We start from the raw sequence: 26,752 nt of genomic DNA on the forward strand, positions 1-26,752 counted from the left end.
GAGTGACTAATAGCTTGGTCTACTCCAGGTTTCCCATCAGGTGAGCTGTCCATTTACTAAGAATCAGTCATTCTTCCTCCCTAAATGGCTTAGAACAGTGTACTTATTATAACTGTGCAGTGTAATTAAATGTTACTCAACTCTATAAATCTAAGTGATATGCCATTTTCAAGAAAACTAAGCCAATGCTTTGAAAATCTCAGTGAAGACAGAACAGGTTATTAAACTACAACGGAATGAAGTATGAGTGAAACACTGTTAAGAGATTGGGATAAGAGCATTATGAAAATCTGGGTGAATCCCTCATTCAGACAGCTTCTTTCAGTGATTTTATGTTCTTGTTCTGCTTTAAGGAAACAAAACTTAGAAATCATAGCTGGTTCATTTGGGTGTTTAAATAAGCAAATGTAATATAGAATTCCACCCACTGAAGTAACCTCAAAAACTTTGTGTTACAAAGTAAATGAATATTCTAAATTAAAATGTATGAGGTATGTATGTGACAGATCATTTACAAAAACGACAATATTTCACCCAAAATGTAGGAATGTATATAGTGTGACTTTGCTGTTCCTCTCCATCAATAAATGAAATCTATTTCTCCCCTACCCTACCTTGATTCTGGACTTGGCCATGTAATTGTCTTTGGCTCACAGACTACACACCAGGAAAGCCTTAAAAACTGTATGTGCACTGGGGCTTGACCTTTCTTATTGCTGGGAACCCACAGCCACCAGTTGAACATGCTCAAGCTGGCCTCCTTGAGGATGAGTGATCACATGAAGAAAGATCCCAGGCATTCCAGGTAAGACCTGAGACATATGGATGCACTCATCCTACTCCTACACCAAGCTGGCTCAGACCAGAGGACCACTTAGCCATAACAAAAAATGTGACAAATAAATATTTGTCTTAAGGAACTACACTTGAGGTGTTTTTTTTTTTAAGTAGTAAAAGCTGACAGACTGTAAATACACACATGCACACACACACATACATTTATAATTCCCCACTTTAACCTCTTCAATTAACAGACCAATGATCAGAGTAGATCGTGATGGATTAAAAGTAATTCTGTTGTACTATCATTATCCTCAATTTCCTAATAAACAAAAAGAGGCACAGACAAGCTAACTAATGTTTCCAAGTGTGGTAGTGCCAAGACTTAAAACTGCATATTCTAACTCCAGAGTGTGAGCTGTTTGAGAAAACTCAGGTGATACTGGTCCCACTTTCCTGAACAAAGTGACATTGGAGTCTTTAAAAAAGCCAAAGCCACATATAGAAAAAAGTTTCTTTTTAAACTTTATATCCTTTTGTACTCTTTGAATTTTGAATCACATGAATTTATTGTCAATTCAAATAGTATCAATCCAAGTATTAAAATAAAAAGATTTAATAAAGCTTCATTTAATATATACAAAGGGACAACTCTGATACATTACTGATTTAGGGGACAGGATTATGGAGTGGTGTGTTGCTTTCAGATTTATGTATTTTTATAATGACTGAATTTCATATAATGAACAGGCTTACTTTGTAATCAATTTTTAAAAACAAAATGTTATAAAAATATCAGGGAAGGAAAGGAAAATTATATGAGGACAGACAAATAGAAAGGCTTCACCTAGCCAAGGGACCTGCCATTCAAGGTTTTCTTCAAGGTCATCCCCAGAAAGTTACCCAAGCCACTGAGAACAAAGGTATCAGTAATTTTACACTGCCACCAGACCTCAATGTAGTACTGGCTCTATGAGACTGTGTCCTGACCCTGATTCTTTTTCTCCTGGTCCTGACCCTAAGCAAGGGCTAGTGACGCCCTGGTCCTGACTCTAAACAAGGGCTAGTGATGCCCAGAGGGATGGTGAAGGCAACTGAAATTTATGCTTCTCATTTGGGCTTCTCTGCTTAACTGCATACCTTTTTAAGACAGCTTGGAGTTTGGGTTTTTACTCTCAACTAGACACTTCTCTGAATTGAGGCTCTTTGGTGACTAGGAAGTGAAATTTTAAAATTACCTAAAAGTGACTAGAAAAGTTATGGGACCTGAGTAGGATTTCATTCAGGAGCAGGGAAAGGCTAACTCACAGAGCAGTTTAAACAATGAAGAGAAATTAAGCTCATTTCTGTTGTACACTATTGTGTCCAGCTCAGTCAAGCTACTTTAACAGATAAGAGCTTGGTAGCAGTTAACTGGTTATCCAGGGCTGCTTCCACAGATAACAAATTATAGGAGTTTAGCTGTGATTATAACCCAAGTGTTCAGGTCCCTAAACCTTTGACAATAAGCAGTATCAGGGATAGGAGGGCAATCAAGTTAGGTGGCTGGACACTAGCTCTCTCTTTTCCTTTTTAAAAATTTTATTTACCTATTTTGAGAGAGAGGATGCAAGTTGGGGGAGGAGCAGAAGGAGAGGGAGAATCTCAATCACACTTCACACTGAGCTCAGGCCCTGAGACTGACTCTTCTTTTCAAAAGCATTTTGTTCAGGACACACAGTTTTCACTTTGGAGTCAAATATACTTGGTTTTCTCCACACAACCCAGTCATTGTCATCATTGCCATGCGTCTAGGAAGGTGGGGCTACCGTAACAAAACTCTGGAGTCAAACCTCATTCTGAATGTGGCATCATATGACTATGTCCAAGAATCTTAATATCCTCAAATTTCACTTTCTTCATGGGGATAATAAGAATGTGTAACTGAGAGGGTCAAATTATATAGTGCATGAAAAACATATTGTGAAGACTCAATAAATGGCAGTTATTATAACAATATTAATTTCTCTCTGCAAATCACAGAAGGATGTGGGTGAGAGAAGGGAAAAGAATGCCTTATTTCCAATATCACAGAGGTCTCTGCTATTAAGTAGCTCCCCAGGGGGTCTGCACAGTGGACAATGTAGGGGTGGGATAAAGGACTTTCATTCCTACTATACCAGACTTGAAAAGAACAATCTGGACAACCAGCTCACCATGAAGAAGTAAGGGTGATTTATCTGCCTCAGGATCTGAATGTTGTCTGTGGTCACTGAATGAATCCTGGAGCACCAGGCCAGTGAGTAGAGCCAAGGTTCATTGACGATGTATAAATTGATTGTGATGTTAGCTGCTTTATAATCTCTGGAATAAAAACAGAATCCACAGGGAATTTAGACTTAATCTCACTTTCCTCATCTAAAAGGATAACAAACCACCAGGTTTGGAAGAGGCCGCTGCTTAAATCACTAGAAGCAGCTGGTCCTGTGACAACTTATGATAATGCAGAATGGGTTTATGTTGCAATGAGGTAAAGGACTGGATTTAATACCTAACCAACATGATATGTTAGTAAAGTAGATGTCCTGAGGAGGAAAAAAAAAGAAAGTAGGAAAAAAAGACAAAGCACTATTTGTAGCATTTGCCAATTTCTATGGTGTAAATACTTCTACCTTAGCCAATTTTAAGCTACCACTGGTCAAACAGATCTGCAAAGCTTCTGAATATTTAATAAATGACTCCCATGTGCTGGCATGAACCAGCTCCAGGACACTATTGTGTAGCAACTACACATACTTTCATCAGAGCACTTAACACCCTCTACTAAATTTATCTGCTTTCTTATTAGTCTTCTTTATTTGACTATAATCAAATTAAAAGTAGAGACTGTGTATTATTCATCTCTGCATATCTAGTACCTAGCATAATACCTGCCCTCATAAATGATAAATGAAGGAATGAATAAATGAATACCAATCTGGTAAATACTTAAATTTCAAATATAAAATTTATTTACAAGCACTGAGTAGGGACAATGAAACCAAACGTTTCCCAATGCACAACATATCAGCAGACACTTGTACATTCTCTATAGAGAAAAGAAGAAAATAAGTATTGAAATCCTTAGCAAGTCTAGTCAAGTTGTCATTTTCAGGAATTAAATTTCTTACAAAAACTAAAAAATAAAAAATAAATTTCTTACAAAATACATCATGTAAATGCCTTCAAAAATTTTTTTAAACAGCTCTGTACAAGCTTGGGTTTGAATTCCAGCTCTATCATACTCTAACCTGGCAAATTGTTAGGCTCAATGTATAACTATAAACTATATAGCACTGCCTTTGCAGGAGTGTTTGCAATTATCCAGTATGTTAGAATTATCTCTAAGATAATTCTACAAATTACCCACAGATAAATAAAAAAATAGGAATAAGGAAATAGTAGTAAAAGCTACTTATACTTTTGAAACCAATACACAAAAATCAATCACATTTACATATATTACTAATGAATACATAGAAACTATCAAAAACACAATATCGTTAACAATTAACAAAGAAAATAAAATACTGTGGTATAAACTCAACAAAACAAGTGCAAAATCTATAAGCTGAAAACTACAAAGTACTGATGAAAGTAATCAAAGAATATTTTTTTAAAAATAGACAATGTGTTCATAGACTGGAAGACTCAATGCTATAAAGATGTTAATTATCATCTTTAAAAAGATCAGTTAATTTTGAAACTGATCTATAGTCTTAATGCAACTCCTATCAAAATCCCAGTGTTTTGTACAACCAGGTCAATTGATTCTAAAATTATATGGAGAGGCACCTGGGTGGCTCAGCTGGTTAAGTTTTTGCCTCCGGCTCAGGTCATGATTCCAGGGTCCTGGGTTTGAGCCCCGAGTCAGGCTCCCTGCTCAGCAAGGAGTCTGCTGTTCCCTATCTCTCTGCCCCTCCCCTGCACTCCTCCCATCTCTTTAAATAAATATTTAAAAATAAAACAAAATTATATGGAAAGACACAGCCCCAAAATAAATCAATCCTGAAAAAGGAGAATAAAGTGAAAGGGGGTCAGTCTACCTAATATTAAGGTTTATTAGTAATCAAGCTACAGTAATCAAGAACGTGTAATATTAGAGAAGAGAGAAGCACACAGTTCAATGGAATATAATTTATTTATTTATTTATTTATTTTTAATGGAACATAATTTAAAACCCAGAAACAAACCCACACAAATATGCCTAAATGATTTTTTTTTTTTTTTTTTTTTTTTTACAAAGGTGCAGAAGCAATTCAATGGAATAAGGACAGTTTTTCCAACAAATGGTGACAGAACAATTGGACAGGCAGAGACCAAAAAAAAAAAAAAAAACACAAAAAAACACAAAAAAACAAGTACCTTGAGATATACCACACAGACTTAAATATATAAAACTACATAAAATATATAAGATATGTAAAACTCACTTTCAGGGAAATACTATGAAAGAAAATTTTTGAGATCTAAGGGTTAGACAAAGAGCTCTTAGACTTGAGCTAAAAACATGACTCATAAAAGGGAAAACTGATATGCTAGGCTTCATCAAAATTAAAAACTTTTTGGGGGTGCCTGGATGACTCGGTTGGTTAAGCATTTGCTTTTGGCTCAGGTCATGATCCTGGGGTCCTGGAATTGAGCCCTCACATTGGGCTCCCTGCTTGGTGGGGAGTCTGCTTCTTCCTCTCACTCTCCCTCTGTGCTCTACCCAACCTCTCAAATAAATAAATAAAAATCTTAAAAAAACAAAACAAAAGACTTGAGCCTTGGGAAGAATTAAAAAAAAAAAATTAAAAAACTTTTGCTCTGTGGAAGACCCCCTTAAGAGGATACTACAGACTAGCCATAGACTAGGACAAAATATTTGCAAAACACAGTTCCAACAAGGGACTAGTATTTATAACATTCAAAGAACTACAAATATGATGAACTCAAAGAGACACACAGTGAGACACACTATAATCAAATTTTCAAAAGGCAAAGACAAAGAAAGAATCCTGAAAGCACTAAAACAAAAGCAACTTGTCAGATCCAAGGAACCCTCAATGAAGTTATCCCCAGATTTCACATCAGCAACTTTAGAGTCCAGGAAGCAATGGGCCCACATATTCCAAATGTTAAGAGAAAAAAAATATATAAACCAAGACTACTGGGGATCCGTGGGTGGCTCAGCAGTTTGGCGCCTGCCTTTGGCCCAGGGCGCGATCCTGGAGTCCCGGGATCGAGTCCCATGTCAGGCTCCCGGCATGGAGCCTGCTTCTCCCTCCTTCTGTGTCTCTGCCTTTCTCTCTCTCTCTCTCTCTCTGTGTGTGTCTATCATAAATAAATAAATAAATAAATAAATAAATAAATAAATAAATAAATCTTTAAAACACACACACACACACACAAAAACCAAGACTACTATCGCAAACAAACAAACAAACAAACAAACCAAAAAGCTGTCCTTGAATAGTGAAGGGGAAAATTAAGGTATTCCCAGATAAACTGAGGGAGTTCATGGCCACTAAACCTGCCCTTTAAGAGAAGCCCAAAGGAGTCCTGCAAGGTGAAAGGATTGAGTACTAGAGAGTAATTCACAGCTGTATGGAGAAAGATCTCAATAAAAATAAATGGGCAACCATAAAAGTTAGTATTATTGTAAGAATAATTTGAAAGACTAATATATCTAAAGAAAAAACAATTAGTCTGCAAGACAGTATCCCTGTAATTTCGGTTTATAATTCCACACATAGTTTCCTATGTAAATTAAGAGACTAATGAGTTTAAAAGAATTACTAGCTTACGTTCTGGAGTACACCACATACAAAGATGTAATTTTCTGATATCAACAACCAGATGAGGTAGGAAAGAAATTGTAAAGAAGCAGAGTTTTTGTATGTTACTAAAATTAAGCTGGTATAAATTCATATTAGAATCTTATGGATTTAGGATTTTTTTTTAGATTTTATTTATTTATTCATGATAGAGAGAGAGAGAGAGAGAGAGAGAGAGAGAGGCAGAGACACAGGCAGAGGGAAAAGCAGGCTCCATGCAGGGAGCCCGACACGGGCCCCCGATCCCGGGACTCCAGCATCACGCCCCGGGCCAAAGGCAGGTGCCAAACGGCTGAGCCACCAAGGGATCCCCTAGGATGTTAAATATAATTTCCATGGTAACCACAAAGAAAATAGGTATGGAATATATCCAAAAAGAAATAAGAAAAGGATTTAAACATTTCACTACAAAAAAATCAACTAAACACATATACATAAAACAATACTACAGGAAATAAGGGACAAAAAAGTTATAAAGGCATTATAGAAATAACAGTAAGAGATGACAGATACAAAATAAATATTTACAGAAATGACCCAAGTCACAAAATGACCTAAGTCCCTTCTTCTCAGTAGTTATTTTAAATGTAAATGGATTTGGGCTTGGCAGTTTAGCGCAGCCTTCGGCCCAAGGTGTAATCCTGGAGACCGGAGATGTTGGGCTCCCTTTGTGGAGCCTGCTTCTCCCTCTGCCTGTGTCTCTGCCTCTCTCTCTCTCTGTGTGTCTCTCATGAATAAATAAATAAAAATCTTAAAAAAAATGTAAATGGATTAAACTCTACAACAGACATTGGCAGAATGACCCAACTATATGCTCTCTTCAAGAAACTCATTTTAGATTCAAAGACAGACAGATTACAAATGAAGAATGGAAAAAAGATATTCTGTACAAATAGTAACCCAAATCAGCAGAGGTGGCTATACAGATATCAGACAAAATAGACTTATATCAAAAATGGTAACAAGAGGCAAGGAAAGACACATACATTAATAAATGGTTCAATATGGCAAGAAAATATAACAATTATAAACATTTATGCACCTAATGACAGACCAAGAAAATGTGTACAGCAAAACTTGATGGAATTGAAGGGAGAAACAGACAGATGTATAGTAATAGTTTGATACGTCAATACTCTATTAACAATGGATAGAACAACCAGATCAAAGATAAGTAAGGAAATGGATGACTTAATCAACACAAGAAACTAACTATATCTAATAGACATATACAGAATACTTAACAATAACAGCATACAAACATTATTCTTGAGGGCACACAGGACATTTTACAGGATAGACCAATATGTTAGGTCACAGATAAAGTCACAATACATTTTAAAAGATAGTTATCATACAAAGTATCTTCTAACCACATGAGGATGAAGCTAGAAGTCAGTAACATAAAACTGAAAAATTCACATATTTGTGAAAAATTAAACCACATACTTTTAAACAATCAACAAGGGAAATTAGAAAATACTTAGAGATTAATGGAAACAAAATCACAACATGGGAAAATTCATGGGATGCAGCAAAAGTGGTGCTAAAGGGGAAATTTATAGCTAAATTTGCTTATATTTAAAAAACAAGAAAAATCTCAGAGTGCCTGGGTGGCTCAGTTGCTTCAGCAGCTACCTTCAGCTTAGGTCATGATCTTGTGGTCCTAGGATCAAGTTCTACATTGGGCTCCCTGCTGAGTGAGGGGGTCTGTTTCTCCCTTTCCCTATGTCCCTCCCCACCATTCAGGCTCTCTCTCTCAAATAAATAAATAAAATCTTTTAACAAAAACAAGAAAAATCTCAAATCAACGACCTATTTTTATATCTCAAGGACCTAGAGAGTAAATTGACCCAACATAGTAAAAGAAAGAATACAATAAAGATGACAGCATACATAAATTAGAGAAAAGAAGACCTATAGGGAAAATCAATGAAATCAAAAGTTAATTCCTTGAATAAAATCAACAAAATTAATAAACCTTTAGCTTAATGGACTAATAAGAAAAAAAAGATTCAAATTACAGAAATCAGAAGTGAAAGGATATTACTACCAATTTTATAGAGATTAAAAGAATGATAAGAAAGTACTATGAACTTTCAGTACTATGAACAGATGTACATCAACAAATTTGATAACCTAGATAAAATGGATAAATTCCTAAGAACACAGAACCTACCAAGACTGAATCATGAAGAATTAGAAGATGTGAATGGATCTATAATGAGTAAGGAGACTGAATCATCACTAAAAATATCCCAACAAAGAAAGTCCTAGACCCAATGATTTCACTGGTGAATTTCACCAAACATTTAAAGAACCATTAGGATGGCTACATCAAAAAAACAGAAAATAATGATATGGAGAATATGGAAAACTGGAACTTTTGTGCAATGCTAGTTCAGCTGCTATGGAAAACAGCATGACAGTTCTTCAAAAATATTAAAAATAGAATTACTACTTGTTTCAGAAAGATGAGAGTAGGAAGATCTCGAACTCATCTTGTCCCAGGGACACACAGAGATAACAGCAACATTCTATGTGACTAACTGTAAATGACCTGAAGACTGGCAAAACACATCTGCCATAGCTAAGCATAGAGAGAAGGCCACACTGAAAATGGTAAAAATGGTAGGGAGGGACAGAGACTTTTCTTAGAACCAAATTCCTGCTGTGACTAACTACAAACGGGAGGCATATCACAAGCACAGAGAAGCAAGAGTATCAGACTCCACCACAGGCATCCCTGGCAGGGGGACCCACACTGGAAGATAATGTCTGGCTTTGAAAATTGGCAGGGCTTAACTCCAAGAACTTTAATAATCAGCAGGGTTTAACTCTGTGAGCTTTAAGAATCCATGAGACTTAATTCTGGGAGAGCTGGGAGTGACAGGAAACTGAGTCTCTGAGCATAAAGAACCAGCATACCAAATAATTAGACTAAAAAACAGCACAAAAGCAGCAGTTTGTAAAGCATATGTGAAGGAGATTCATTGACCCTTCTTAGAATATGTATAGGAGGAGCAAGAATCTACAGGAAATTTCTCAGGGAACAAAAGTACTGGCAGACAGCATTTGCCTTTCACTTCCCCAGCCTAGACAGCCAGCGCTAACACTATCTATCTTGCTAGTAGTACCACATGTCCTGCCATGGTGTTCCCCTGCAGAACTACCTCATCCAACTCAGATGCAAGAGTCCCTCCAAAGTGGCTGCTGCCCACCACACTCTGAAGTCTGCCCCAGCTGGACCAGTCCACTCCAAAGTGACTCCTGCTCTGGGGAAGTGGAAAAATAACCCCCCCCACACACACACCAGGGTGCCCATAGTCCTTGCAGCTAGGCCTCTTAGAACAGGGAGCAAGCACTGCCTTTTGGTATGCCTACAGCTGTGGCAGAGAGGCTAACTGCAGACAGCTAGGCCCCATACACCAACAAGCCAGTGGCTGCTGCGGGTAGATCTCTCAATAATGTGGAGACCAAACCCTGCCTAGTGTATCCACAGCAAGCAAAGCAGGTCATCACAGCCAGCCGGGTTGAAGGCAATCACAGTTCAGCTACAATAGGAGGGTGCATGCAGCCAACACAGGGGACACTCCCAGAGCACCTGGTTCTGGTAACCAGAGGGGATTGTGCCAGAAGGCAGTATAGGACTACAAAAGGCCACCATATTCAAGACCAGCAGATATAACTGCTAAACCTAATACATAGAAATGAACACAGAGAGAAGAAATGAAAAGACAGAGTAACATGTCCCATAGGAAACAAAAAGTCAAAATCACAGTAAAAGAGCTAAAAGAAATGGAGATAAGCAATATGCCTGATAAAGAATTCCAAGTAATATTCACAGAGATACTCCATAAACGTGAGAAAAGAGTGGAGAACTTATTGAGAACTTCAACAAAAAGATAGAAACTACAGAAAATAACCAGTCAGAGCTGAAGAATCCAATAACCAAAATAAAAAATATACTAGCAGATTAGAGGCCAAAGAAGGGGTCAGCAATCTGGAAGACAGGGTAATGGAAATCAACCAAGCTGAACAGCAAAAAGAAAAAAGAATAAAATAAATAAATAAAACTAGGTTAAGGGAAGTCAGTGACATCAAGTGTAACAACATTTACATTACAGGGATCCCAGAAGGAAAAGAAAAAGAGAAAGCAGAAAAATTATATAAAGAAAAGATAACCGAAAACTTCCCTAATCTAGGGAAGGAAACACATCCAGGTCCAGGTAGCACAGAAAGTCTTAAAAAGATAAACCCAAGGAGGTCCACACCAAAGCATATAAAGTAAAATGGCAGAGTGCCTGGCTGGCTCAATCAGTAAAGCAAGTGACTTTCAATCTCCAGGTCGTTAGTTTAAGCCCCACATTGAGCATGGAGCCTACTTTAAAAAGAAAAAAAAGAAAAATAGCAAAAAATAATGACAAAGAGAAACAAAGTGTTTCTCAGATATAAAAAAGTTGAAGGAGTTCATTACCACTAATCCAGATTTATGATAAAGGTTAAGGAGAATTTTTTAAGTAAAAAGAAAAGGCTATAATTAGAAGAAAATTATGAAAGGGAAAAAGTTCACAGGTAAAAGCAACCATAAATTAAAGCTCATAGATTAATCACTTATAAAGACAGTAATAGAGGTTAAATAACAAGAGTAGTAAAATGAATCATATCTATAAAAATTTTGTATATTAAATATACACAAAATAAAAAGATATAAAACATGACATCATATGGATAAAATGGGGAGGGGAAGTAAAAATTAGTGCTTTTTAGAATGTGTTCAAACTTAAGTCACCATAAACTTAATGTAGACAGCTACGTGTTTATATATAAACTCAATGATAAACACAAATAAAAAAAACCTGTGATAGATACACAAAAATTAGAGAGAGAAAATAATCTAACGTATCACAAAAGAAAGCCATCAAAGTACAGGGAAGAGAGCAAAGGAAGAAAAAAGGAACAGAGAAGAACTACAAAAATAACCATAAAACAAACAATAAGATGGCAATAACTACATATATATCAGTAATTACTTTAAATGTAAATGGACTAAATAATCTAATCAAAATACATAAGGTGACAGAATGGCTAAAAAAGACAAGACCAAATCTTATGATGCCTACAGGAGATTCACTTCAGGCCTGAAAACACATACAGACTGAAAGTGAATGGATGGAAAAACTTGTTCCATGCAAATAGAAGTGAAAAAAAAATTAAAAGGCCAGGGTAGCAACACTTATATCAGACAAAATGGACTTTAAAACACAAATTATAAGAAGAAACAAAGAACTGTACTACATGATAATAAAGAAATTAATTCAACAAGAGGATATAACAGTTATAAATATTTACACATCCAACAGTGGAGCATATATATATATATATATATATATATATATATATATATATATAGCAAATATTAACAGTTCTAAAGGGAGAAATTGACAGTAATACAATAATAATAGGGGATTTTAATACTCTTCTTAAAAATCAATGCGTAGATCACCCAGATAGAAAATCAACAAAGGAACAATGGCTTTGTTTGTTTGTTTGTTTTAAAGATTTTATTTATTTATTAATGAGAGACACAAAGAGAGACAGACACATAGGCAGAGGGGAGAAGCAGGCTCCATGCAGGGTGCCCGATGTGGAGCTTGATGTGGGGCTTGATCCCAGGACTCTAGGATCATGCCCTGGGCCAAAGGCAGGCGCTAAACCACTGAGCTACCCAGGGATCCTCAGGAACAATGGCTTTGAATGATACACTAGACCTAACAGATATACACAGAACATTCCAACCAAAACAGCAGAATACATATTCTTTTCAATTGCACAGGGAACATTCTCCAGGACAGATCATGTTCGGCTGCAAAACAAGTATCAATAAATTTAAATAGATTGAAATTATACCACATATCTTTTTTAACCATTGATGTGTAGCATGAAACTACACATCAATTACAAAAAAAAATTGGAAAAACCACAAACACACGGAGGCTAAACAACATGCTACTAAACAACCAATGGGTCAATGAAGAAATCAAAGAGGAAATAAAATTTAAATAAACACAAATGAAAAGGAAAGCACAATGATCTACAATCTTTGGGACAAAGCAAAAGCAGTTCAAAGAGGGAAGTTTATAGCAATAAAGGCCTACCTCAAGAAACAAGAAAAACCTCAAATATAAAACCTAATCTTATATCTAAAGGAGTTAGAAAAAGAAGAACAAACAAAACCCCAAACCAATAGAAGGAAGGAAAGAATAGATATCAGGGCAGAAATAAATGAAATACAAACTAAAAAAACAATAGAACCAATCAATAAAGCCAGGAGCTGGTTTTTTTTGTTTTGTTTTGTTTTTGTTTTTGTTTTTGTTTTTTTAAAGATCAACACAGGTGAAAAACCTTTAGCCAGACTTATCAAAAAAAAAAAAAAAAGAATTAACAAAATTGGAAATAAAGGTAGAGAAATAGCTAATATCACAGAAATACAAAGAATTATAAGAGAATATAATAAAGAATTATATTCCAATAAATTGGACAACCTAGAAGAAATGGATAAATTCCAAGAAACATACAAAAAATCAGGAAGAAATAGAAAATCTGAACATACCAATCACCAGTAATGAAATTGTATCAGTAATCAGAAAACTTCCAAACAAAAGTACAGAACCAGAAGGCTTCATGGTTGAAGTCTACCAAATATTTAAATAAGTGTTAATACTATTAATCCCAAATTTTTCCAAAAAATAAAATAAAAGAGGAAGGAAAACTTCCAAATTCACTCATGAAGCCAGGATTACCCTGATAACAAATCCTGATAAGGACAGTACAATAAAAGAGAACTACAGGCCAATATCTCTGATGCACATAGATGTAAAAACCTTCAACAAAATATTAGCAAACCAAATTCAACAATACAGTGAAAAAATTATTCACCACAATGAAGTCAGATTTATTACAGGGACACAAGAGTAGTCCAATATTAGCAAATCAACCATGAGATATACCACATTAACAAGAAGAAGGATAAAAAACACATGATATCTCAAAAGGTGCAGTAAAAGCATCTGAAAAATATGTCTGTTCACGATAAAAACTTTCAACAAAGTAGGTTTAGAGAGAACATACTCTAATATTATAAGGGCCAAATACAAAAAACTCAGAGCTAACATCATATTAAGGTCATCAAAAACTGAGAGCTATTCCTTTAAGATCAGGAACAAGACAAGGATGTTTACTCTTACCACTTTTACTTAATTAACACAATACTGGACATCCTATTTCAGTAATCAGATAAGAAAAAGGAATAAAAGGCATTAAAATTCATAAGGAAGAAGTAAAACCGTCAAAATCTCCAGATTACATACTATATATAGAAAACCCTAAGGAGTCCACCAAAAAACTATTAGAACTGATAAATTAATTCAGTCAACTGGCAGGATATAAAATTAATACACAGAAATCTGTTGTGTTTCTCTATACTAATAATGAAACAGTATAGAGAGAAATTAAGAAAACAATCCCATTTACAATTATTCAAAAAAAATACTTAGAAATAAATTTAATCAAGGAGGTGAACAATCTGTACTCTAAAACTACAAAACAATTGGTAAAAGAAATTGAAGATGACACAAAGAAATGGAAAGAATTCTATGCTCTTGGATTTAAAGAATTAATATTGTTAGAATGTCCATACTACCCAAAGTAATCTACAGATTCAAACAATCCCTATCAAAATACCAAGAGTATTTTTCACAGAACTAGAATATTCCTAAAATTTGTATGTGACCTCAAAACACCCCAAATAGCCAAAGCAATCTTAAGTAAGAACAACAAAGCTGGAGATATCACAATCTCAGATTTCATAATATACTGCAAAGCCGTAATAATCAAGAGTATGGTACAGACAAAACATAGACACATAGATCAATAAAACAGAACAGAGAGCTCAGAAATAAACCCATGTGCATCCAGTCAATTTAGGACAAAAGAAGCAAGAATGGGGAAAAGACAATTACTTCAATAAATGGTGCTAGGAAATTGGACAGCTACATGTAAAAGAATTCAAGTGAACCACTTTCTTACACCATAGACAAAAATAAACTCAAAAAGAATTAAAGACCTACATGTGAGACCTGAAACCATAAAACTCTTAGAAGAAAACATAGGCATTAGGCCTCAGAAACATTTTTCTAGATATGTCTCTAGACATAGGGGAAGAGAAATAAAAGTAAAAATAAACTATTGGGACTGCATTGAAATGAAGAGCTTTTGCATAGCAAAGGAAACTATCAACAAAATGAAAAGGCAACCAATACCAACTGAATGGAAGAGGATATTTGTAAATGATACATCCAATAAAGGCTTAATATAAAAAAAATATAAGTATCTTATATAACTCAACAATATAAAAAAATCTGATTTTAAAAATTGGCAGAGGATCTGAACAGATGTATTTCCAGAGAAGACATACAGATGGCCACAAGACACATGAAAAGATGTTCAATCTCACTCTTCATTAGAGAAATGCAAATCAAAATCACAATGAGACATCACCTTACACCTGTCAGAATGGCTAGCTAGTATCAATAAGGCAAGAAGTAACAAGAGCCGATGAGGATGTGGAGAAAAAGGAACCCTTATACATTTTTGGTGGAAATGTCAATTATACATACCTCTATGTTTATTGCAGCTTTATTTACAATAAGCCAAGATATAGAAGCAGCCCAAATGTCCACCAAAAGATGAATGAAGATGTGGTATATTTATATACAATGAAATATTACTCAACCATAAAAAGAAAGAGCTCTTGCCATTTGCCATAATATAGATGGACCTAGAAAATATTATGCTAACTTAAGTTAGACAAAAAAAGACAAATTCTATATGATTTCAATTAAATGTGGAATCTTAAAGACAAAGTAAATGAATAACCAACAAACCAACCACATAGTAACAGATCCACAAACAGAACAAACTGCTGGTTGCCAGATGGAATGGGGTTGGAGGGCATAGGCAAAATAGGTAAAGGGGAGTGGGAAATACAGGTTTCCAGGGCAGCCCCGGTGGTCCAGCAGTTTGGCGCTGCCTTCGGCCCGGGGTGTGATCCCTGGAGATCCAGGATCAAGTCCCGCATTGGGCTCCCTGCATGGAGCCTGCTTCTCCCTCTGCCTGTGTCTCTGCCTCTCTCTCTCTCTGTCTGTCATGAATAAATAAAATCTTAAAAAAAAAAAAAAAGAAATACAGGCTTCCAGTTACGGAATGAATAAGTCCATAAAGGGATAAAAGGTACAGCATAGGGAATAAAGCCAATGGTATTGTAATAGCCTTATATGGTGACAGGTGGTAGCTATACTTGTGGTAAGCATAGCACAGAGTTGTTGTACACCTGAAAATAATGTAACATTGTGTCAACTATACCTCAATAAAAAATGAAGTGTTTTGGGTAACCCAGGTGGCTCAGCAGTTTAGTGCCGCCTTCAGCCCAGGGCCTGATCCTGGAGGCCTGGGATCAAGTCCCGTGTCAGACTCCGGCATGGAACCTGCTCTCCCTCTGTCCATGTCTCTGCATCTCTCTGTGTCTCTCATGAATAAATAAATAAAATCTTTTTTAAAAAAATGAAGTGTTTTGAGAAAAGTAAATTATGAGAGCAGATATATACCATCTATTCTACACTTTAAGATTTAAAAAACTAAAGTATGTTTTTCTTAGAGTATTATTATACATTATGGGTTTTATTTTAAAGATTTATTTATTCTATTATTTTTTAAAAGATTGTTTTAGATAGAGAGCACAAATGACCACAAGAATGAATGAGGGGAGGGGGCAGAGAGAGAGGGAGAATCTCAAGGATACTCCCTGCTGAGTAAGGAGCCCAACGCAGGGCTTGATCTCATGAAACTGAGATTGTGACCCAAGCTGAAATTAAGAGTCAGATGCTCAACTGAGCCATCCAGATGGCCCAGTGTGTATTTTCAATTTGGAATTATCCACTAATAGAATTGCCATTTAAAACTCCATATCTAATTCCAGCCTTCCATAAAAAGGTTTTTGCTCCTGTTGTCATATCTAAAACTCAAACATAAAGTTTCTACAAACAAAAAAATGAAGAGCAAATTAAACTTTAAGTAAAAGAAAATAAAGAACAGGAATCAATGAAATGGGAAAGTAAATGTGCAACAGATAAAGGGTAACAAAGCCAAAACTGGGGGTTTTGAAAGGATTAATAAAATTCATTAACTCCTAGCAAGACTGACCAAGGAAGAGAAGGAAAATAAAAATTTCTACTATCAAAATGCATTGGCAAATGACGTATCTGATTAAGGGTAAGTCTCAAAATCTATACAGAATTTATGAAACTCAAAGCCCCCAAAATAAATAACCCAGCTAAGAAATGGGCAGAAGACATGAATAGACATTTTCCAAAGAAGATATCCAGATGGTTAACTGACACATGAAAAGATGTTCAACATCATTCTTCATCAGGGAAATACAAATCAAACCAAATGAGATACAACCTCAAATCTGTCAGAATGGCTAAAATAACAACACAAGAAACAAGAGGTGTTGGCAAGGATGTGGAGAAAGGGGAACCCTCTTATACTGTTGGTGGGAATGCAATCTGTTGCAGCCACTCTAGAGAACAGTTTGGAGGTTCCTCAAAAAGTTAAAAATAAAAATACCCTATGACCCAGCAATTGCACCACTAAGTATTCAACCAAAGCATACATAAATACAGATTCAAAGGGGTACATGTACTCTAATGTTTATAGCAGCATTACCAACAATAGCCAAACTACAGAGAGAGCCCAAATATCCATCAACTGATAAGTAAGATGGATACAGAAGAAGAGTGGAATATTATTTAGCCACCAAAAAGAATGAAGTCTTGCCATTTGCAGTGACACATACGGAGCTAGAGTGTATTATGCTAAGTGAAATACATTAGTCAGAGAAAGACAAATTCCATATGACTTCACTCATACGTGGAATTTAAGAAATAAAACAGATAAACATAGAGGAAGGGGAAAAAAGAGAGGAAGCAAACCACAGGGATTCTTAACTAGAGAGAACAAACTGAGGCTTGATGGAGGGAGGTGGGTGGAGGATGAGCTAAGAAGTTGATAGGTATTATGGAGGACACTTGTGATGAGCACTAGGTATTATATGTAAGTGCTGATCACTAAGTTCTACTCCTGACACCAATATTACCCTATATGTTAACTACCTAGAATTTAAATTAAAACATCAAACAGAGGGAAAAAATGTATCGGATGGAACGAGAAGTAAATGAACTAAATGCTAATGAACTGTTCACTTTAAAATGGTTAATTTCAAGGACAGACTCAAAGGTGGTGGAGGAATAGGAGACCTTAGTTTCATCTAGACCCAGGAATTCATCTAGATAGCTATCAATTCATTCTGAATACCTGCAAACTTAACCAGAGAGCTAAGAAAAGAATAGCTGCAACTCTACAAATTGAAAAGCAACCACCACTTTCAGCAAGAATGACAAGACATAAAAACTCACCTAAAAAAAGAGAACAGGAGGCAGTACTGACAGGGACCTAATCTGTATGGGGCATAAGTAAAATGTTGGAACTAGAGTTCAGAATAACGATTATAAAGATACTAGCTGGGTTTGAAAAAAGCACAGAAGACACTAGAGAATCCTTTTCTGGAGAAATAAAAGAACTAAAATCTAATGAAGTCAAAATAAAAAAGGTTATTAATGAGATGCAATAAAAAACGGGAGACTCTAACTGCTAGGATAAATGAGGCAGAAGAGAATTTGTGATCTAGAAGACAAAATGATAGAGAATAAAAAATTTCAGAAAAAAAAAGAGATAAACAACTACTGGATGATGAGGAGGGAATTCAAGAAATAAGTGATACCATGGAGCAAAACAATATTAGAATAATTGGGATTCCAGAAGAGGAAGAAGAGGGGTGGAGTAGAAGGTATACTGGAGCAAATTATAACAGAGAACTTCCCTAATCTGGGGAAAGAAATAGGCATCCAAGTCCAGGAGGCACAGAGAACCCCCCTAAAAATCAATAAAAATAGGTCAACACCCTGACATATAATTGTGAAACTGGCAAATCTCAGAGACAAAGAGAAAATCCTGAAAGCAGCCCAGGACAATAGGTCTGTAACCTAAAATGGTAGAAACACTAGACTGGCATCAGACCTTTCCACAGAGGCCTGGCAGGCCAGAAAGGACTGGCGTCACATATTCAGAATGCTAAATATGAAAAATATGCAGCTACGAGTGCTTTACCCATCTAGAATGTCATTCAAAATAGGAGAGATAAAAAGCTTCCAGACAAAGAGAAACTAAAACAATTTGTGATCACCAAACCAGCCCTACAAGAAATATTAAAAGGGATCCTTTAAGTGAAGAGAGAGCCCAAAAGTAACATAGACTAGAAAGGAGCAGAGACAACATACAGAAATACTGACTCTCCAGGTAATACAAGGGCACTAAATTCATGTCTTTCAACAATTACTCTGAATGTAAATGGGTTAAATGCCAAAGTCAAAAGACATGGGGTATCAGACTGGATAACAAAGCAAGACCCATTGATACGCTATCTGCAAGAGGCTCATTTTAGACCCAAAGACACCTCCAGATTTAAAGTCAGGGGGTGAAAAACCATTTATATGCTAACAGACATCAAAAGAAGGCTAAAGTGGTGATCCTTATATCAGACAAATTAGATTTCAAACCAAAGACTGTATTAAGAAATGAGGAAGGACACTATATCATAATTAAAAAGTTTATCCAATAAGAGGACCTAACACTTGTAAATATTTATGTCCCTAACCTGGGAACATCCAATTTTATAAGCCAATTAATAACAAAATTAAAGAAATACATCAATAATAATACAATAATAGTAGGAGATTTTAACACTCTACTCAAGCAATGGATAGATCACTTAAGCAGAAGATCAACAAGGAAACAAGGGCTTTGAATGACACACTGGACCAGACAGATTGCACAGATATATTCAGAGCGTTCCATCCTAAAGCAACAGAATACACATTCTTCTCAAGGGCACATGGAACATTCTCCAGAAGAGATCACATACTAGGTCACAAATCAGGTCTCAACGGGTACCAAAAGACTGGGATAATTCCCTGGATATTTTCAGACTGCAATGCTTTGAAACTGGAATTCAATCACAAGAGGAAATTTGGAAAGAACTCAAACACATGGAGGTTAAAGAGCATCCTATAAAGAATGAAGGACTCAATCAGGAAATTAAAGATGAATTTTTATTTATTTTTAATTTTTTTTTATTGGAGTTCAACTTGCCAACATATAGCATAACACCCAGTGCTCATCCTGCCAAGCACCCCCCACGACTAAGTGGGATTTATTCCTGGGTTGCAAATGTGGTTCAACATCTTCACATCAATCAATGTGATACACTACATTAATAAAAGAAAGAACAAGAATCATATGATCCGTTCAATAGGTGTAGAAAAACATTTGACAAAATACAGCATCATTTCTTAATAAAAACCCTCAAGAAAGTAGGGCTAGAAGGAACCTACTTCAATATCATAAAGACCATATGTGAAAGACCCACAGTTAATATCATCCTCAATGGGGAAAAACAGAGCTTTTCCCCTAAGGTAAGGAACACTACAAGGATGCCCACTCTCACCACTATTGTTCAACATAGTACTGGACATCCTAGCCTCAGAAATCAGACAACAAAAAGAAATAAGAGGCATCTGAATCAGTAAAGAAGTCAAACTTTCACTCTTCACAGATGACATAATACTCTATGTAGAAAACCGATAGGACTTATTCACAAAATTGCTAGAACTGATACAGGAATTTAGCAAAGTCACAGGATGTAAAATCAATGCAAGAAGTCTACTGCATTTCTATACACCAATACTAAAGGAGCACAAAGAGAAAACTGGACAGCTAAATGCAAAGAATGAAACTGGAGCAGTTCCTCATACCATACACAAAAATAGACTCAAATAGATGAAAGGCCTAAGTCTGAGACAGGAATCCATCAAAATCCTAAAGGAGAACATAGGCAGCAACCTCTGTGACCTTGGCTACAGCAACTTCTTGCTAGACACATCTCCAAAGGCAAGGGAAACAAATGCAAAAATGAACTACTGGGACTTCATCAAAATAAAAAGCTTTTGCACAGCAAAGGAAACAATCAACAAAACTAAAGGGCAACGATGAAATGGGAGAAGATATTTGCAAATGACATATTTGATAAAAGATTAGTATCCAAAATCTATAAAGAACTTAAACTCAATACTCAAAAAACAAAAAATCCAATTAAAACATGGGCAGAAGATGTGAATAGACATTTTTCCAAAGAAGACATTCAGATGGCTAATAGACACATGAAAATATGAGCAACAGATGCTCATCATCAGGGAAATACAAATCAAAACCACAATGAACTATCACCTCACACCAGGCAAGATGGCTAAAATGAACAGGTCAGGAAATGACAGATGTTGATGAGGATGTCGAGAAAGGGGAACCTTACTGTACTCTTGGTGGAAATGTAAGCTGGTGCAGCCACTCTGGAGAACAGTATGAAGGTTCCTCAAAAAATAGAAAAAAAAAAAGAATGAAAATAGAGGTACCCTATGACCCAGCAATGACTACTGGGTATTTACCCTAAAGATACAAATGTGGTGATCTGAAGGGGCACCTGCACCCCAATGTTTATAGCAAGAGTGTCCACAATAGCCAAACTACAGAAAAGCCCAGATGTCCATCGACAGATGAATGGATAAAGAAGATGTGGTATATATATATATATAATGGAATACTACTCAGCCATAAAAAAGGAATTCTTGCCATTTGCAATGACATGGATGGAACTAGAGGGTATTATGTTAAGCAAAACAAGTCAATCAGAGAAAGACAATTATCATATGATCTCACTCACGTCTGGAACTGAAGAAACAAAACAGAGGATCATAACAGAAGAAAAAATAAAACAAGATGAAATTAGAGAGGGAGACAAACCATAAGAGGCCCTTAATCATAAGAAACAAACTGAAGGTTCCTGGAGGGAAAGGATAACTGGGTGATGGGCATTAAGAAGGGTACATGATATAATGAGTACTGGGTGTTATAGAAGACTGATGATCACTGACCTCTATCTGAAGCCAATAATACATTATGTTAATTCATTTAATTTAAATTTAAAAAACGGAAGTGAAAAAAAATTTTTAAATGGCAGAATTCACATGTGGGGCAGAATAAAATAAAATGGTAAGGTAGATCTGCATTTATTAACATGGGAAGATATTTAGGATATATTGTTGAACTTGGAAAAAGTATTATCTCGATTTTGTGAAAATATAAATCCACACATACATGTGTGAATCTGTGTGAATCTGTGTGCATTCAAATGTGCACACAGTCACATGGAGAAAATACAAGTTACCTTTGGATGAAAAGATAAGGATATTTTCACTGCCTTTACATCTTTCTGAACAGCATGAATGTTTTCACAAGCATGAATTGCTTTTACAATCATAAAAAAAATAAAGCCATATTCATTTTGATAGATAGATAGATAAATAAATAAATAAATAAGGTTAATTTTAAGTTCTCACTTAGGTCAGTCAGTAGAGCATGAGACTCTTAAAATGGTTAATTTTATGTTATATGAATTTCACCTCAATAAATCAGGGTTTAAAATTAAGAGAGAGAGAGCACAAGCAGGGGGAGTGGCAGATTCCCTGCTGAGCAGGGAGCCCAGCACAGGGCTTGATTCCAGGATACCAAGATTGTGATCTGAGCTGAAGGCAGACACTTAACTGACTGAGCCACCCAGGCTTTTAAAAAATGCTATAAAAATTTCCACATTAGAAATAAAGCAGAGGACATCTCTATGTTAATATAAATTGATTAAAATAATGTATTTAAAGCATTCTTAGTCAAAAATGGCAAGGTCATAATGTCTTGTGAACATGGTCAGATAAACTATGAAGTGAGCATAATAATCACAGGGAATATACTGGATATGTGATCATAATTACAAATATTCTGGTCATAAACATTACACAAGTAGCTTAATTTCTTAAAATGCAGTGGTCCTTGAGGAGAAAGACTTAGAATAATGTACAGCACATGAATTTATCACGATCAGCTTTGCAGTATAGTTATATGGAAAAACCTCTTTTGTTCTTATTAGAATACATGGTTTCCCTAAGGAAAAGGATAGTGCCTTGCTTTGGACTTTTCATATAAAACTAGCATGATACACTTGTATATACTAGTACTCAGTAAATACTTGCTGAGCTAAATTAAACTGCTTAACTTTATAATAGGATTCAGGACATGATCCCTCTCAAATCTGATGCCAGTTGAAACTATGCCCATATAACTACAGCCAAGGAATACCTATATTCCTAGGGTGAAAAAATTTGGACTTCTGGACTCTGTCAGACCTATATTTAAATCTCAGTTTGGTCCCCTACTGATCAAGTATATTAACTTTGGTGAATTACCTAGCCTATCTGAACTTTTCCTCTTTAGAAACAAGTTTCCTCATTTGAAAAAATGGGGATGATGATCATTTCTAGGGCACAGCATGTAAGGATGGTGATGATAAAAGCAGCAGCTTGTGTTCTTACACTTGCCCAGTATTTTGCATGCACATTATATAAAGAATATTATCATCTAATCTTTTAACCAGTTCATCATGTTATTGTTATTCTTTTTTTTTCCTCCTTAGGTTGTTGCTATCTTAATTTACAAATGAGAAAACAAATGATCAGAAATTTATCTAAAGTCCTATGTGTAGATGATGAGGAGGGCAGAAACTGAAAAAAAGCCTGTGGTCTAACAACCACAGAACCTGACACATAGTAAATGCTCAATAAATGGAAGCTATTATAATTATTTTTCAAGTACTAGATTGATCTAAATAATGAGTAGGAGATAAGGACACTATCATAGAGCTATTTTCTGTTTGAAAAAATGTAAAAGGAAAGAAAAATACACTCAAAATAGAAGTAGTAGTTGAGCAAAGAGAAATCTGATTAGGAAATAGAGGTAAAACATTGCTAAAAGAAAAAAGATAGTATTTCATGATCAACCACCAAAAGGCCAGAGAGGCAGGAGAAGCAAGAGCAGGAGCAGAGGTAAATCTAACAGCTTAGTTCATGGCTTGAGTTGCAGAAAAACAGCGGGAATTTTTAAAAGATGAATGCATTTATTTATTCATGAGAGAGACAGAGAAAGAGGCAGAGACATGGGCAGAGGGAGAAGCAGGCTTCTTGCAGGGAGCCTGATGGAGGACTTGATCCCCCAGACCCAGGATCATGCCCTGAGCTGAAGGCAGGTGCTCAAAAGCTGAGCCACCCAGGCATCTAGTGGGAATTTTTATTAAGCCCAAGGAGATTTTGTATATATATATCTCTGCAGGGAAAACTTTGTTGTTGTTTTTTTTTTGTTGTTGTTGTTGTTGTTGTTTTTTTAAAGATTTTATTTTTATTTATTGAGACACACACACAGAGAGAGAGAGAGGCAGAGACACAGGCAGAGGGAGAAGTAGGCTCCATGTTGGGAGCCCGATGTGGGACTTGATCCAGCGTCTCCAGGATCACACCCCTGGCTGCAGGCGGTGCTAAACCTCTGTCCCACCAGGGCTGCCCCAAAACTGTTTTTGAACATTTAAAATCATCTGAAAAATTTTACTTTCAAATATAAGAGAAAGGAAACGTGGATTAAATCAAGGAGTCATTAATAACAGTTAAGTCTGAAAAAGGTACCATTTTATTCCCTGGTGCTTTTAATTTGAAAAATTTGTCACTAATTACATATTTATAAACATAGCTAATAATTTGTTTCTTCTTGTCCTTGGTTGTTTTAAGGTTGTTTTTTTAAAATAATTATTTAAAAAAATAAAAAATAAAAATAATTATTTAGTTATGAGTAGGAGAGAAGGACACCATCTTAATTATCCCTATAAAAAATTTGGCTATCTGGACCACAAAGCTATTTATGAGGAACTGCAATCCATCTGGTAATGGCAGGAGGAATAAACAACTTCCTGATTTCTGACTGTTCAATCACCTTACATAAGAACAAAACCACTAAGCATACAAAAAAGTGTGCTGAATGATAACAGACTGGAGATAGAGAAGGGGCTGAAGACTGTGTTCAAGGGACACAGTCTACACTTGAAAGTTTGCTGGCAGAGGGAGGAAGAAAGATAGCGTGGGATGGGGAAGAGGGGAAAATAGGGGATTCCAAAAAGAACCACACAAAGAAACTCTGAGATGAGATAGAGAAGCCAAAGCGCTTGGTAGGAGTACTGATTTTATGCAAGGCAATACCTGCCGAGAGAGGTATGGTCAAACTCTTACCTCAACCCACTGTAGAATAACCTCTTGTAGTCAACATTTATTATACTGATATTTTCTTTTGTAAGACGTTCAATGGAAAATAACCGGCCCACTTGCTGAAAACCAGGAGCTGCATTTCTGACATACTGCCTATCAAAACTTGACAACCAAAAAATCTGTAAGGATAAAAAGGAAGTCTTTCAGTGGATAATCAGCTCTCCAGGTACAAAGAGTTCCATGTAGAAGAGAGAGAGCAGGGAGTCCCAGGGAGCAGAGTCCCAGGGAGAGAGATTTAGCCCTTAGTGAAAAAGAGTCACCTTGGCCTCATACTGTCTAATGAACTCTTATAATGTGGCTTTCACCAGGATTGTTCTGGAGCTGAGATTTCTCAGAGTTAACATCCTGAGTCAAAGGCCCATTGGTGTTCCAATAGCCTCACACTAGCCAAAGTGGATGAGGAGTTGGTAGGTGCGGGTGAAAGGCGGGAATCAATTTCCTCTGGCTGATGACACTAAAAATCATCTTTGAAAGGGGTTATTTCCTATATCAGTGGACAATGCTTTTATGATTCATCCGTGGAAATATTTTATTTGCAGGAAAACACATATTGGTTTCAGTCAGTAATCTACCATATTCTAAGAATTTAAGAGATTTGGAATGATTGTTCAAGTGCAGAGAATTGCTTCTGAAAAACATGATGAACAAATCTCTGCTTGAATAAGAACCAGCTCTTTCTTCTGTATCATTAGTTAAAGCCAAATCTTCAAAGCCTCAGTGCTGCCCTGGCCCCTTATAATAGTTCTATGCTAGTGATGGTATAAGTCACATCACATAGTCATTACACACATGCCTTTTAACAGAGTGCTGTTACATCATTTAGTTTGGAGTAGCAAACAGCTACTGTTTTTCTCCCCTGGATAAATTTAACTGGGTCATTCTTAGATTGCCACATGTGGCTACATAAGTAATCACCTCTATATCTACAGAGAGCAAAATTATTTGAGCATCCCAGGGAAGATCTACAAGGTGGGTCAGGTTCAACTGCTATACTCCTGGGACATGCTACCCACCTCCCAAACTAAATTCTACTGTAAATAATGAGGTAGACATACCAGATGTTGCTCAATTTTAGATGCAAGGATCACGCTTACTACATGGCGAACATATGTGTTTCTAAGAGGATGTTTTCGTGTAGGGCCATTAAGATCAAATATCACAAATTTTTGTTCCTTCTGTGCAAGTTCCAATAAATCAGTTAGTCTTGGAATCGTCTGATTTTCTGCTTTTTCACGATCAGCCTTTGAGAGGCGTTTCATTTTGTAAAATGGTTTGAACTAAAAACAAATATATCAGAGAATACATGGACTCTTATCAAAAGCAATTTCCAATTTTCCTGCTCTATAGCCCTACACCCAGCCCTACCTCCATTTTGCTCCATTATCATTCAACCCACCAGACCCTCTGAAATACTTGTCCTGAGATAAGAGTTGCCAAGGAGAGAAATTCAATGTAATCTTCATATACATAATTATGGTATTTGGAATGATTTCTTCTATACTGTAGAACATGTGTTTGCACTGAAGTTCCTTCATAATTTTGTCTTGACCTTTTCAGCTTTTTTTCTATAAGTTGAGGTAATAAAATCTCTCTTTATAAAAGTCACACTGGCTTCCCACATTTGCTTTCACTATTCTAGTTTATGTAATGGGAAGAAAATAGGCATTGGCTTTAGATAAAATTGGATTCAATTCCAGCTCCATCGCTCGTTG

At 36.0% G+C, this 26,752-nt stretch overlaps 1 protein-coding gene across 18 annotated transcripts in view; it reads right to left on the reverse strand.

Annotated features, from left to right (window-relative positions):
* Positions 1 to 26,752, reverse strand: part of GDPD4 (glycerophosphodiester phosphodiesterase domain containing 4) — a 118,996-nt gene that overhangs the window by 34,002 nt on the left and 58,242 nt on the right. For 15 of the 18 annotated variants that reach the window (XR_013362281.1, XR_013362280.1, XR_013362278.1 and 12 more), the window contains 3 exons: positions 26,096 to 26,317; positions 25,005 to 25,159; positions 2,976 to 3,123 (listed from right to left, as the gene is read on the reverse strand). Coding sequence is in view for 4 of the 18 variants with exons in the window: in XM_077867151.1 (XP_077723277.1) it covers positions 2,976 to 3,123; positions 25,005 to 25,159; positions 26,096 to 26,317 (525 nt within the window). In the remaining 14 variants the exon portion in view is untranslated. The remainder of the gene's footprint in view (positions 1 to 2,975; positions 3,124 to 25,004; positions 25,160 to 26,095; positions 26,318 to 26,752) is intronic. The other 3 variants (XM_077867153.1, XM_077867154.1, XR_013362285.1) reach the window with 2 other exon arrangements.

Source organism: Canis aureus, chromosome 23 (assembly GCF_053574225.1).
Source record: "Canis aureus isolate CA01 chromosome 23, VMU_Caureus_v.1.0, whole genome shotgun sequence".
NCBI lineage: Eukaryota > Metazoa > Chordata > Mammalia > Carnivora > Canidae > Canis > Canis aureus.